Genomic DNA, 14,032 nt, shown 5'->3' on the forward strand with positions numbered 1-14,032 from the left:
TGTAGTTGTTTGTCAGAGTCTGTAGAGTTTAATTATTTGCTCCTTGTCCATTTTCTGCTCTTCTCATTCCTGATTTTGTAGTTGCCACGTCTCTATTTGTGCCGTTGCCTCCCTTTGTATATCGTCCTTGTTTTCCTTTGTGTGAGGTTCTTGTGTGCTTGTCTGGTTTAGGCTTTGTCTTTGTTTTTTTAATGGCCTGGCAGTCTTTTATTTTATTTTTTTCAGAGTCCTAGTCTTTGAATACTTGCCTCCTGGGTGTGCTCTTTCCTGCACTTGAGCCCTTTCTTTCTTGTCGTTATTAAGGAAAAACATGACAAAGTTAAGGTTAAAACTGGGCTGTGACAGAAACTTTGGGTATTTGTCAATCTGCAGACCTTTTCCCCTGAAGTTGGAGAATGTTATTGTGTACTTAAAACTGTAATACTCGTTATAAAAATAAATCCACTAAAAGCTGTTTGAAAAGCAATTAAATCCTACAGTGCAAAGCTGCTTGTCTATAATAAATAACCTTTTAACAAGATGCCTCTTAATAATCAGTAGGTAAACTCATAATGATAAAAACTTACTCAAAACTTAGGTTTTCTTTTTGGCTTCTTCCATTTGCAGGAGTTGCCACAGTGAGCAAGCTTGCATGAAAGGTGCAGCAATTTTTTTTTAACTGCGAATGTCCCTTCTTGACACAATCTAGGCTCAAATCCACGCCCTCAGGACGAAGAGATCGCAACACTGACCACCAAGCTACCAAGGCCTCCTAAAACATCCTAAATAAATATATATTTTACAAAACAAAGCAGGATTGCTCCCCTTCAGGTTTCACTGGCGGTGATCGTGGTAAACTCTGAGAGTGTGTGTCATTTGTTTGACACTGGTGACTGTTTTCTGGATTTATAAGAAATTGTTCTTTTTCTGTGTTGAGTAGCTACAGTTGTGGAGTTTTTAGTAAACAAGTCAGACGGGCCACAGAGTGAACTTCCCTTCTGGGACGGGAGGAGTTTAAACCTTTTTGTTGCCCTTGTGGCTCCACCCTCTCAGTTAAGTGTGTTCTGCAGGCAGCAGAAATGAAAAACAAATCAAACGAAAAGAGAGAAAAACAGAAAACTGAGCGAGAAAGCAGCAGGTGGGGTGACATAACATGCACTGCAGAAAAACTGCAGCAGATTTGAAAGTAAGGGTCAAACTCACACTTAGCCAGGTCACAAACATATTTATGTTTGTCTTCCAAGTTCGCATTTATCACTTAAGGGTGTTGCTGAATTTCAGCTCAGTGTCTGTTGAGCCTATCAGATGAGCCCAAGCTACACACAGTACTTGTTTCCATGAATACAGCAGTGTTTACAGACTACCACTTCTCGCTTGTATTATACAGACACCCAGTTCAGGATGTCTATCTTGGAGCGTTTGGAGCAGATGGAGCAGAGGATGGCTGAAATAACCAATCAGAACCCTGGCTCAGAAGCCATGGCAACCAAGGGTGGAGGAGTTGAAGGGGGAGAAACCACTGAGCAGCGGTCTCAAGTAAGTCCATGATTCTGTCGGGGTGAAATTTTATTTTCCTTGTTACATGAAGTGTTTGGGAGGCGCAGCAGCCAAAGATGTGTGACTAAAAGAAATCAGTCAAGTCTTTAACACTGTGATCAGGTTAAAGGTTGTAAGATGGTAAGCAGAAAAGGCTTCACTATAAAATAAATAAATACAGTAACCATTGGCCATTTAATTTTTTACAAGTAATTTAGCAATATCTTGTGTCAAATAATTGTAACAGTTTGCAATCATTAATTAACTTTTTTTTTTTTTTTAAAACAAAGAAAAAATGTGTTGAAAGAAATTTCTTATGGTGTACATTATTTGGTTGACATTATATATTTGACTTGATTTGACCTTTTCTTGTTCATTTGTTTAGCTCTCCCCTGACCATGGCACATTTGAGGGTCGTGTTGTGGTTGTCTGTGAGAAGATGATGTCTCAGCCATGTTGGGCTTCTTCTAATCAGCTCGTCCACAGCAAGAACTCCAGAGGAATGACTTTACTGCATCTGGCTGCAGCTCAGGGTTACGCAGGACTCATTCAGACACTCATTCGCTGGCGGTGAATTCTCAGATATGAACACTCAGATATGACACATCGTGGTGAAGGCACAGACCAAGACAGTAATTTCACTTTTGTTGTCTTGTCCTGCAGCACAAAGCATGCTGACAGTATTGACCTTGAGCTGGAAGTGGATCCTTTGAATGTTGACCACTTCTCCTGCACGCCACTTGTGAGTAATTAATGCTTGAATCTAGTTGTTTCTGTATGTTTAATTTTTTCTGTGCGTATTACGTTTGTTTTGTCCTCCACAGATGTGGGCTTGTGCTCTGGGTCATACCGACGCAGCGCTGATTCTTTATCAGTGGGACCCAAGAGCACTTGCCATTCCTGATTCCTTGGGGCGTCTGCCGCTGAACATTGCCCGATCCCGCGGCCACACTCGATTGGCTGAGCTCCTGGAGCAGCTGCAGCAAAGTCCTCAAACTCAGGGCCAGTCTGCAGACAGTTGGATGGATAGATGGAGAGGAGGCTCACACATGGGTGGAATAAGCAACAACCCTACCACTAACTCAAACTCAGGTGCAGAAACATGTGGTTTGTTACCGGGGGGGGAGTTTTTTGTCTCAAGTTAAGCTGTCAGTTCACCAAAAACACAAAAATTAGTCACCCAGTTACTCCATGTGAATCATAGCTATAGTTTTATTTTTTCTTTGCTTGATGATTGGGTTTTATTTATGGGAAAACAAAACTTCTACCCAGATAAGAGAGTGGACTTCCATCACAGTGTTTAATGAATAATTGTTACATGGCTGGGGAGCCTCACTTTCACACTGGTAATTGAGCCATTGTGATTTAAATCTGTCTACCTGTTTATTTAGAGTGATATAAGTTATAAAATTAAAGGCAGCTTTTGACCAAGGCATCCTGAAACTTTATCTTTTATAACTTGTTTGTAAGAACATGCATTTTTGTTTTAATCGTGGTTTGTTGCATTTCCGCCAAAGTCTAGTGTACAGTCTTGGTTTGGCAAATCAAGTCTGCTGACATGTCTTGATCCTTCTCAGCACGTTGCTGCTGACATACTGCAGCTGCTGGACAGAGCAATTCAAAGGCAGTAAAACCAGGAAGTACACTACAGCCACTCTAACTCCACTGCAGATCCACTACTACTGTAAATTAGTTAATTTCCAGTTGTACAGCAGGACCAGTTGTTGTTGTATGCAAATGTCACTTCAGACTCAGTCATTCCTGCCGTTTTCACAGCATACACTTGTTCAGCTGCATCAGTGGCAGCAGGAAGAAGAGAAGAAGCTCCTGTCTGCAAATTAACGAAGGGATTTAACGTTTCAAAGTATCACTGTTTCACTGAGTTATATTTAGGAGCACAATTTGCATTACTTTCTATGTGTATGTGCAAAATCAACAATGTTTAAATAAAAAAGTTGCCACGTGCTCCCCAACAAGCTTGTCCTTTAAAAAAAAGACAGAGGCAGCACGCCTCCATTCTGGCACACACGGGTGGAGTTATAAAAGGAAGTAGGGGTGATGGAGGGAAAGTGAAGGACCCACAAAAAAGACCCTGGTTCCTGGCAAAGGTTCCTGCAGTCACAATTCTCATTAAATATACGTAAAATTGACGATGCATGCTTTCTGAGCTACTCTTTCACGTTGTTATCTTGGTATTCCCATGCTAGATGATTTTTTAAGGACTAAAAAACTGCTCACTGTATCACTTAGTGTTAGATAACTTTTCATTCTATCTTTATAGTTAATCCCATTAAGCCTCGGGGACTCATTTACAAGAGAGACCTGAAAAAAATTCTTACACATGATGACCCTTTTTAAGAGGGACTAGGCAGTGTAGTTAGGAAATCTGGTTTTGGAGGAATTATTATTGTCTTTGTAAGATTTTATCTTATTTTTCACTACCTTTGCCCTTCAGAGCTGAGGAGAAACAGAGCAGAGAGCCAAAAGGACAACCAGAACCAGAGCTGGAGCCAAACTGGACAAAGACCCCCACCAGCAACCCAGGGGGAACAGGGAGGACCTCCTCCAGCCAAGAGACTCAAATCTAGCCCAGCGAGCCAACAACAGCTAGCTAACTCGAACCCTGGAACCAACCCTGTCAACTCCCACCTCAATCCTCATCGTTCCCTCCTCAAATCTTCACAAACTCAACCCTCAAACTTTAGCTGTCCAAATGCACCTCTTTCCAGCTCCAGCTCCAACCGACCTCAGCCCCCCAGTGCCCCATTCTCCCACCTGCAGGCCAGGATAGGGGAGTCTGAAGGGGGCAACAGGTGGACCCTGAGACAGACTCTTGGGCAACTCAGTTTGGCTAGAAGGATTCAAGGGAAAGAACGATTGGCCATTCACCTGCGCCAAAGAGTGCTGTCTGACAGGGGGGAGGAGACGGAGCTGCTCACCTATCAGGACAACACAGAGGACCTACAGGTATGGAGACGCATCTTGATCCTGCTCTCATGTAAAGCAGCCATATGTTTGGTGTTAACTGTTTGAAAATTAAAGGCAAATCATGGAGTAACATAATGCACAAAATATTAGGAGGGACATTATTTTTAGCTTGATTGATCAATCACCCTGACATGAACCACTATTTTACACGCTGCAGGTGGACATTACGATGCTCGCTGATCACTTCATGGATGCTTCAAGTGATCGGTTTAAACAGGCTGTGGACACCGAGTCAGATGTTGGGAAGGTTGGGATAAGCAGTGATGTAAAGTCGCTGTCGGGTTACCTTGATGAGGTAGAGAGGTGAGTCAAAGATGTCTAAACGTCATTTTACTATGTTAGAACTCAACACGAACTCAAACACAATCATGTTTCCTCAGCTCTGTTATATTTATACTGAGTAAAGTAAATGCATACACAAAATGACTTTCTACCATTTATACAGGTTTCTAAAGTCCAAACCCCAGACTCCTAGCCCCGTACCAAATTCACTCTCAGGGCTGGAAGATCAGCAATGTCCTCGTGCTGACCAAGCCCCACCCTCCCCCTTTGATTGGAGCTCCTTCCTTTGTGCATCAATGAAACAGGAGAGGTTGAAAACAAACGCCTCCTGCCTAGCCATAACTGAGGCCGAGCAGCAGGAGCTGTATGAAACCATCAAACACGCTCTGCGCTTGCTCAGAAAACACAAAGTAAGTGTCACCTCCACTTCTGCCGAGCTGTGTCTCTCAATGCTGAACCTGCCTCCATGTTTAATGCTATTTATTTTGCACAAACCGCTGAAAAACCTCACTGTGATCATAATCCATTCCATATGTAAAATATTGAATTAAATTCTTGCTGACTTTCTTTCCAGGGTCCCATTCAGGAACAACACAAAGAGATTGCAGCAGTGGTTCAACGCTGCTACAAGAGATACAAGCAGGTGAGATCAGCAGGAAGGACCAACCGGCGTCCTGGAAACTGCATTATATCAAGAGTTCTGCTAAAAGTTGCCTAACTTTTACCTAACCTAACCTAGGCTACCTATCTTTATACAATTAGCAAGATATTTTAACTTAGTTAATTTAGTTAAAAAAATACATAAAGTGCAATAGTTTGTGCAGTATGCTAAAATTAATTTTGAGGAAAAATTAATGCACTTCATTTAAGTGAAAATAGGAATGAATCACATTTACCATTCATCTATTACTACTATTTTTTATTTAACTATGCGTTTTTAGTATAGTCTCTAAATGGTTTATTCAAAAAAATATATAAACAAAACTATAAATTGTGTTTTGCTGTAGTGAGTCTGTGGTCATGATGTGAGATTGGAGAAGAACAGAAAACTATAGATGATGGTAGACACTTCAAAATTAGCTTTCATAAGTTTTTCCAAAGTGTTTTTGCACTTTTAATTTCAAATCAATTCAGTTTATATAGCGTCGCGTCACAGCAGAAGTCAGGTCAGGGCACTGAACAAAAACATTCACATGCATAACAAAAACAGTAATAGTTATGTAAGGAAGCCAGCAGACTGTGTTGAATCTGCACTTCATCACAGTCTCCCATCCTGAGCGAGCACAGTGGCAACAGTGGAAAGGAAAAACTCCCTTTTAACAGGAAGAAACCTCCAGCAGCACCAGGCTCAGGACGAGCAGCTTTATGCATTTGTCATACTTTGATGTGAAGCAAATTTGTAATTTACACCAGAACTGTTTTTCTCGAACGAAGCTTGATGTTTGTTTTTTATAATTACAGTACATCAATATTATGAAAGGTTTATACATTATTATGGAAGTTTTAGTTTAATTTGATAATTTCACTTTGTAAAACTTTCAGTGCATTAAGAGCATTTAGTCAATTTGTTTCATATCTGCAGTTTTGGTAGTTTTGTGTTTTTTCTGCATCATTGTCTTCACAATAAGACTCTTGTTGTTGCAACCTACAGATATAAAACATGCTAAAAGCTTCACGTTGCCTCTGTCTTCTCTCGCAGTATGCACTTTATAAAAGGATGACCTTAGCTGCCATCCTGATCCAGAGTCGTTTCCGGAGTTTCCACGAACAGAGGAAGTTCCAGCAAAGTCGCAGAGCAGCGGTCCTCATCCAGCAATACTATCGCTCCTACAGGCACTCCCTAAGGTACCTTGCACACATACACGCACACACACACAAGTGGGAAACCTCTGGGACTGTGTGCAGTAAGTGATAAAAATGTCCATCACGTGTGCTTGCTTACAGCAGCCTCCTAACTAAAAAACAAAACCAGGCTGCTCGCAAGATCTTGAGGTTTCTGCTCCGCTGCCGCCACAGGTGAGACAAACTCTCAAACTCATCTACACACACAACTAAGGGCACACGATTAAACATGTGCTACACACGCTTACCGTCCGCTAACACACAACACACTACAGTGGTGCTAATAGCTGGTGTTGTTTTACTGTTCCTGTGAAGCCCCTTGATGGACCACAGGCCTCTGAAACAGGTGAGTCCCTCTCTTGCTCCCTCTCTCAGAGGCTGATGCCTGTTTGCATGACAGCAGAGGGAGAAGAGGAGGAGGAGTTCCTGGAATATCATCCTTCCCTCCTGCTCTTATCCTCAATCCCTATGTTGCTCTGAGAACTGCCAGTTGATCTCAGTAACTGCATGACTGACAAGTAGATGAGCAGTACTTGCATACGGCCTTCTTGGGGGCATGTTCTGACTGTTATCACTACGGGACTCTGAGGGTTGCTTGGCCTGCCATGTTTTTATTCTGCTCCTCGATGGGTGGGGAAGATAGGATTTGAGTGTGTGTTTTTATGTGAAGGATGGGGATCAAAGGTTTGTTGAATAACTGTTTCTTGTGTGGCCTTTGGGTGTAAACGTGAAAAAAAAAAGTCTTGTATTTCTGATTCTGTATCTAATGTAGTTTTGGTTCTCCACAGGGCCAGAGAGCAGAGAAAGGCCAGGGGTCGTGAGAGCCCATCATCAGGCCCTGCACACAGCCCGCTCAGCCTGTGAGCAATCTATACCTTCCCAGCCCTCTACCCTTTTCCATCCCCTCAACCCTCCCTTTCGTTTCCTTTTCCCAGTCCCTTCAATTTTCCTCTTCGCCCCTCTCTCACCCGCCCTGCCCTCTTCCCTCAAGAGGAAAAAAAACTCTTTCCAAACAGACTGAGGACAGGATAGGAGTCCATCATGGCAGCTCAGACAGACTGCTGGGCAGAGCCCAGGAGCCTGGCTCTGCCCACAGCACTGATTCTCCTCCACAGTTTAACTGGGAGGCCATCACATTAACCTCATGGCATTCTTTGCACTCTTCATGGGTATGTTTCTTTGCAAGAGCAAGTTGATGAGTCAGACAAGTAAAAAAAAAAAGACGAAGAAAATGGAGGAAGTGCCTGAAGACGGCGTCCTGCTGTTTAAAACAGCAGCTGGGTGTGCTGAACAACTCCGATGAGGAACAGCTGGCTCAAGAGAAATGCTACTTTGACATGCAGAAAATATACAATACCTGGCGTGTTTTGTATCCAAACAGAGATCTGTGAAAGAAAAAGAAAACATAAACCAAAAAACTCACTTCTATGTTGCATTTGCATGCAAGGTTTTTTCCGCTTATTCCTCCTCTCCATTATTCTGCAGAGCTATAGAGGCCAATCAGTCTGCTGATCCAGTATTTCACAATGTCACCAAGCACTCCGATCCACAGGCTTAAAAACCCATTAGTCACCCAATCAAAAAGGGGAGGAACTGCACTTGAATGTAAGAGGAGGATTGTTAGATAAGGGGGAGTGGTCTGAATAACGATGTCTTAATTTGCTACATGGACTTTGTATGAAATCGTTCTTAGAGGCAGCACTTTGCTCGCCTGATGTGGTGTGTCCGTGTTTGTTCAATTCGATGCATGTGTTTGAGCTATGAGCTCCTGCATGCTTGCCAAACTGCTTTAGTGTTGTTTCTTTTTTGTATTTCTATGTGTAATTGTGTCTCATGTCTTCATCAACCTATCCTTGCCCTGTGTAATGTGAACTGTGTAAGGACAAATGACTTATTTTGGGTGCTTTATTTAAATATTTATTTATTTATTTAATTAAGGGTCTAATTCTTTCTTTAACCGGCTCAAGAGTGGTTTAGCTTGAGACTGGTTTCCCCTTCCCCGTGTGATAAAATATGACATGTTCCAAGGGTTAAATGTCTCTGTTAGTTTGTTCTGCGTGAACCTCCAAATCCTAGGAGAGAGTCACAAACCATTGCCTTGACTTCTTCTTGACTCTGAGAGGTCTCTATGCTTGCTCTGTACAGGACGCGGGTCCTACAACTGCCCCTATAAAGGGCACTGGTCCCCATATTAGCCCATACGGGCGATCAAATCCATATTTTGGACTATTGCATATTTCTGTATATAAATTGACGAGGTAAGGGGCTACAAGGACCCTGAAACTTTTTCATAAGAGGACTGTATTTAAGATTATAAATTATTTTACTCCCATAACGAGAACTTTAGACAGAGACCTGGGTACACAGGACGGCTGTATTGCTTGTAAATACTGTAGATATTACAAACAAAGTAATGTGCATGAGATATAAGACAAAGAAACAGCTAAAAGAACACGGTAGTGGCTTTGGACTGTGAGAGGATTTTAACTGCTTCACTTTAAAAGTATCCAGCATTAAGTGTTACTGAAAAGAACGTTTTGTTAAAGCATGCAAACGAAAACTCTAATGTTAGACTTATAAGTGGGAAAACAAACCATGATCTTTCAGACTAAACATTTAAACTTTGTGCTTTTGTTTCATGGCTAGCAAAAATTAAAACCCTTTTTGCCAGTAGTGCCAATAAATATGAATGCTATTTTTTTGCCTAACAACACGGTATGTTATGTTGGGGAAACTAACACCCAAAGGTTATCAGTAAGATCCACAGAGGTACAGATGATAAAACAAAACTAGCACTAGTTCAGGCATAGACCTTCAAGTTCTGAAGTTTGTCCGAGGCAGACTTATTTATAGACAACGGTGGTATCAATGCACGTATTTTGAAAATAATGGCACTACTAGTAACGATGACTATAGAGTTTAAGTGTGAATGCGATGACAGGTATAAAAAAAGAGGGTGCTACATCCTTTACAATGTGGTTGTGTTTCAGCAACATCCTCACTTTTAATAGGACCATCAGTCAGACGTACAACAGATCCAGCCTGGCCTCCAGTCAAAGCTTTCCACCTTCTAACAGAATGTCTCCTACTCACTATTTATTTTGTTGATTTAATTTTATTTTTTGTGTGTGCGCGCGCGTTTGATTCTTTGTTTTTCACGTCATTGTCACTGCCATAAGTATATGATATGTATTTCAGACATCTGGAAAGCTGTATAGAAAGTGCCTGCTCAGCAACAGAAAACAAATATCAGGAAATATCTACTGTATATTCTCCAAGGCATTCCCAGTTATTTGTTTATTTTCCTAAATTACGTGTTCAAAATTAACTCGACAGTGTTGAACTTGAGCTAATTCTATGTTTGAAAGCTCTTAATTTGTCTGGTATGAATGGATGCTCATGGCCTAATTGATGCTATGTGTTGCTTTAGTTGACAAAACAAAAATGGCAGTATCACTGTACGCACCACCTTTGTGTGTATTTTGCAGTATTCGAGGAAGAAAACCATTGAATTTTGCTTCTGTGTTTGAGAGGCACTGTCACGAGTCTATTCACAGCATCGCTGTTGGGAGGACAATGAGTTTTGTCTCTCACTTTTTTTTAATTATCTCCCCCCCCAGCGATTAATTTTCCAACATTAAAATCACAGCATAACTCAGCAGACTAAAACTCTTTGATAAACCTTTTATTTCTCTGTCTTTTTCACAGACCCACACAGATGTGCTCGCACATGTAAACCCACACATACGGTGTCAAACACAACGATCATAGTCTCAAGTACTGGCCCACACTCTTTTGCTCGTGTTTTTGTGTTTGAAAACGCGATACGTTATCTTCCTTAGATTTACTCAGGGTTGACGAACAGGGAGACGGCATGTGGCGTGGGATAAGCTGCTGGCACATCTGGGGGCCGTGTACATTTGGGTACACAGTGTGTATGTATGTGCAAATAGTTAGAAATCGTACTGGTCATTCATTAACCATCTGCAGCTTTTCACGTGTTCAAGATTGACATAAATTGTTAAAAAAAAAAAAACGTTTTATTTAGCAAAGCAACAAATCTGTTGCTGTAAAAACAGATCCAGGATATAGGGAAAACTAAATATACCTCCAAAAAAATTATTTTATAGTCAAAAACTGGTCTGAATTAAAAAAAAAACTTAAATATATTCATACAATTGTTTCTTTTTTCAAATACACAAAATCCTTAAAGAGATGGTTTGGATTTTTCAAAGAGGGGTTCTGTGGAGAAGGTCTGAACAGTTAGCATGTTACCTTTTGTAGATGGCTCTTTGAAAGACCACGGTTTGTGGTGATTCTGGCAGAAATGACGAGCTGACAGTAGGACCACTTCCAATTTAATACATCTTTATGTTGCCAGCTGTTTTACATCACGTAGTTCCTTACATTGAATTACTTGATTATTTGGAAGCAAGCACAAATAGCAGCAGCCTGGGGGCACTTTAGGCAGGAATATTATAATATCTCTGCTGAAATAACTGTAAAATTAACTGGTAACATTTGTAAAATAAGATTTTTATAAAACCTGGAGATTGGAGGGGTTTGTGATGGCAGTTCACCATAATCTCGGCCCCAGCTCAGCTGTTTAATGAGCAATTTACAGGTACAATTTTAAATAATGTCACAGAACCCCACTTCACGAGATCGGACCTATCACTTTAATTTGATTTTTTTTTTTATTATTAGTATGAAATACGTGGCAAACTCTTCATCATTCTGAAGGAGTGGATATTGTGTTTTTGGATATTAATCAAACCAAGCGACTTTTAGTCAAGGAAAAATCATCCAGAACCACCAAAACTCTTACTGAAGCTGTTCTTCCTCAGACTCCAGCTGCTGTAAAGATGACTTTTTTTCTGAATATCGTTATATATTATGTTCACAAACAGGCACGCAAACATCTAAATGTTCATCCACGTATACAACACACAAAGTACTAACTCACAGTGCAGACAATTCATCTACGAGTTCATGTTTTGGAGAGGGTGGTGAATGTGGAAACGAGTATGTTTGTTCCGATTTTAAAAAAAGTAAGAATTGTTGCCATATAACAGGTGCGCAGAGATTACCTCTGTTCTCATAAGTCCGCTTAGAAATGAAATGTAGAACCTTTTGGGCCTTGTTTCAAGAGGGCGTGGCCAAACACCACATTGCATGCTAGAATGGTAGACCCTTATAGATAATCTAGACCTCTCCTTGCCTTCCTCCTCTTTCACCCTCGGTCTTCTCTCGCTCATCTCTGCTGCCTCGCCACCCTGCCTGCTGTTGTGTTCTCCATGCCGATCTCAGCCGCTCATTCCTCCTCTTTTCTTTTCTTTCTTTGTAGCCTAGTTTTGAACCTTTCTTTGTTTTACAAACATGCATGCACAAGCATCACTAACTTGTTGATGTTTTTAAAAAGAATATTTTGTTGCTGAGGCCATGCAAAAGTGTTTTGAATATTGCCCTTATATGTGGAATATGTCTTCTGAATGCTTTACATAATTTCTGCTGTAAAATGAAATCAGAATAAAAAGAAAATTTGCACTTTATTCTATTTTTTGACTGATATTTATTGCTTTATGAGGTTTTTTTTAATGTGTTTAAGCTTGCCTGATGAACAACTGACTGAGTGGTATGCCCCATTAAAACTTCCTATATTTATGATGTTTTATATATATATTTATTATATCTTGTACAATTGATGCATCTTTAAATACCTGAAATTTCAGAATTAAAACATTTCTTACTGTATCTAAATGTTCTGACACAAGTCAAGGTGAAGACAGGTGTGTCTTTGCTTATTTAAACTGTTGATTATTAAATCTTGGGACCACATCATTGTTCAAAATGGTAAACTGGCTGTTCTAAATACAAGCCCAGTTCTGAAAATGTTGCATCATTGAGCCAAATGTTAATGAAAACAAAATACAATGATGTGCAAATCTCATAATAAATTTTATTTCCAATTAAATAAAATAAACACAAGTTTAAATTAAAATCCTGCCATTTTAGGGAAAAATATAAAAATTTTCAATTTGATGGCAGCGACACGTTAAAGGCTGTAGTGGTAAAAATAAGAGACAGCTGGAAGTGGATTTTGCAACTAATTAGTTTGATTGACAACAGGTCAGTAAGAGGACTAAATATAAAAAGCACATTTTAGAGAAGATGAATCAGAAGTAAAGATGAAGATGGACAAAGGTTCAGCAGTCTGCAAAAAACTGCATCTTAAAATGGAACAATTTCAGAATAATGCTCTTGGATGGAAAATCTGAAAGATGTTAAATATTCCATCAGGTGCCATCGTCTGCACATCAGTTTATAATATTAAAAAAATGTAAGAATCTGGAGTGGTGCAGGAAGAACAACCTTCACATCATTGTGAAGAAGACGAAGGAGATGATTGTGGATTTCAGATGGAACAAGCCGCCCCTGAACATACTGTAGGAGGATGTGTGGTGGAAGTGGTCTCCAGCTACAAGTACTTGTGTGTGCACCTGAATGACAACCTCAGCTGGGACAACAACACCAGCCTGATCACGAAAGCTCATCAGAGACTCTACTTCCTCAGACGAGCTGGTCTGGGAAGCTCAGTCCTCACCTCCTTCTACAGGTGTGCAGTGGAGAGCATCCTGTGCTCCAGCATCAACGTGTGGCATGGAGGCTGCACAGCTGCAGAAAGAAAAGCTTTGCAGAGAGTAGTGAAGGCTGCACAGAAGATGTTGGAGTCAGTCTCCCCACCATCACAGACATCTACACCTCCAGATGCAGGAAGAGGACCACCTGCATCATGAAGAACCCCACTCACTTTCTGTGCATGTGTGGGATTTCTTCTGGTACTCCTGTTTCCTCCCACAGACCAAAAACATGCATGCTAGGCTGATGGTAATTCTAAATTATCCCTAGGTGTGAGAGAGAGTGAATGGTTGTTCGTCTCATTTGTCTCTATGTGTCCCTGTGATGGACTGGAGACCTGTCCAGGGTGTACCCCACCTCTTGTGATGGCTGGACATGGGCACCAGTGACCCCCACAACCTGAAAAGGAAGAAGTGGGTAAAGGTAATGAATGATCTGTATTCAAACAAACCAAAACATGATTTTATTTGTTTTAGGAAACACAAACCTCCACACTAAAGAGGAAAGAGACTATCTGGTTTGTTATCAGCATTTCAGTAAGACAACGTGATCCCACATACAGCTTCTGTTACTCCAGCATGGCTTCATAGTAGAAGAGTCAGGGTGCTGAACTGGCCTGACCACAGTCCACGAGTCCAGACCTCTCACCACTTGATGCACCATTTGTTGCATCATAAAACAGAAACGACCCAGGACTGGTGAACAACCCTACATCAGACCAAATGGTCATGTTCTCCAGCAGCTGGGCTCCTCAGGGTGTCCAGAG

The 14,032-nt window shown here is 40.9% G+C and overlaps 1 protein-coding gene across 1 annotated transcript in view; it reads left to right on the plus strand.

Moving 5' to 3' along the window:
• LOC119411699 (calmodulin-binding transcription activator 1) overlaps positions 1–12,065 on the plus strand; it is a 76,575-nt gene extending 64,510 nt beyond the window's left edge. Inside the window, exons 11-21 of the mRNA XM_037678610.1 lie at positions 1,367–1,515; positions 1,901–2,085; positions 2,179–2,257; positions 2,340–2,607; positions 3,971–4,482; positions 4,661–4,806; positions 4,949–5,195; positions 5,360–5,428; positions 6,485–6,630; positions 6,730–6,801; positions 7,416–12,065. Of these exons, the coding sequence (XP_037534538.1) occupies positions 1,367–1,515; positions 1,901–2,085; positions 2,179–2,257; positions 2,340–2,607; positions 3,971–4,482; positions 4,661–4,806; positions 4,949–5,195; positions 5,360–5,428; positions 6,485–6,630; positions 6,730–6,801; positions 7,416–7,491 (1,949 nt within the window). The 3' untranslated portion in view covers positions 7,492–12,065. The remainder of the gene's footprint in view (positions 1–1,366; positions 1,516–1,900; positions 2,086–2,178; positions 2,258–2,339; positions 2,608–3,970; positions 4,483–4,660; positions 4,807–4,948; positions 5,196–5,359; positions 5,429–6,484; positions 6,631–6,729; positions 6,802–7,415) is intronic.
• Positions 12,066–14,032: the final 1,967 nt, after the last annotated feature.

The sequence above is a fragment of the Nematolebias whitei genome, chromosome 7 (assembly GCF_014905685.2).
Source record: "Nematolebias whitei isolate Nwh7 chromosome 7, NemWhi1, whole genome shotgun sequence".
NCBI lineage: Eukaryota > Metazoa > Chordata > Actinopteri > Cyprinodontiformes > Rivulidae > Nematolebias > Nematolebias whitei.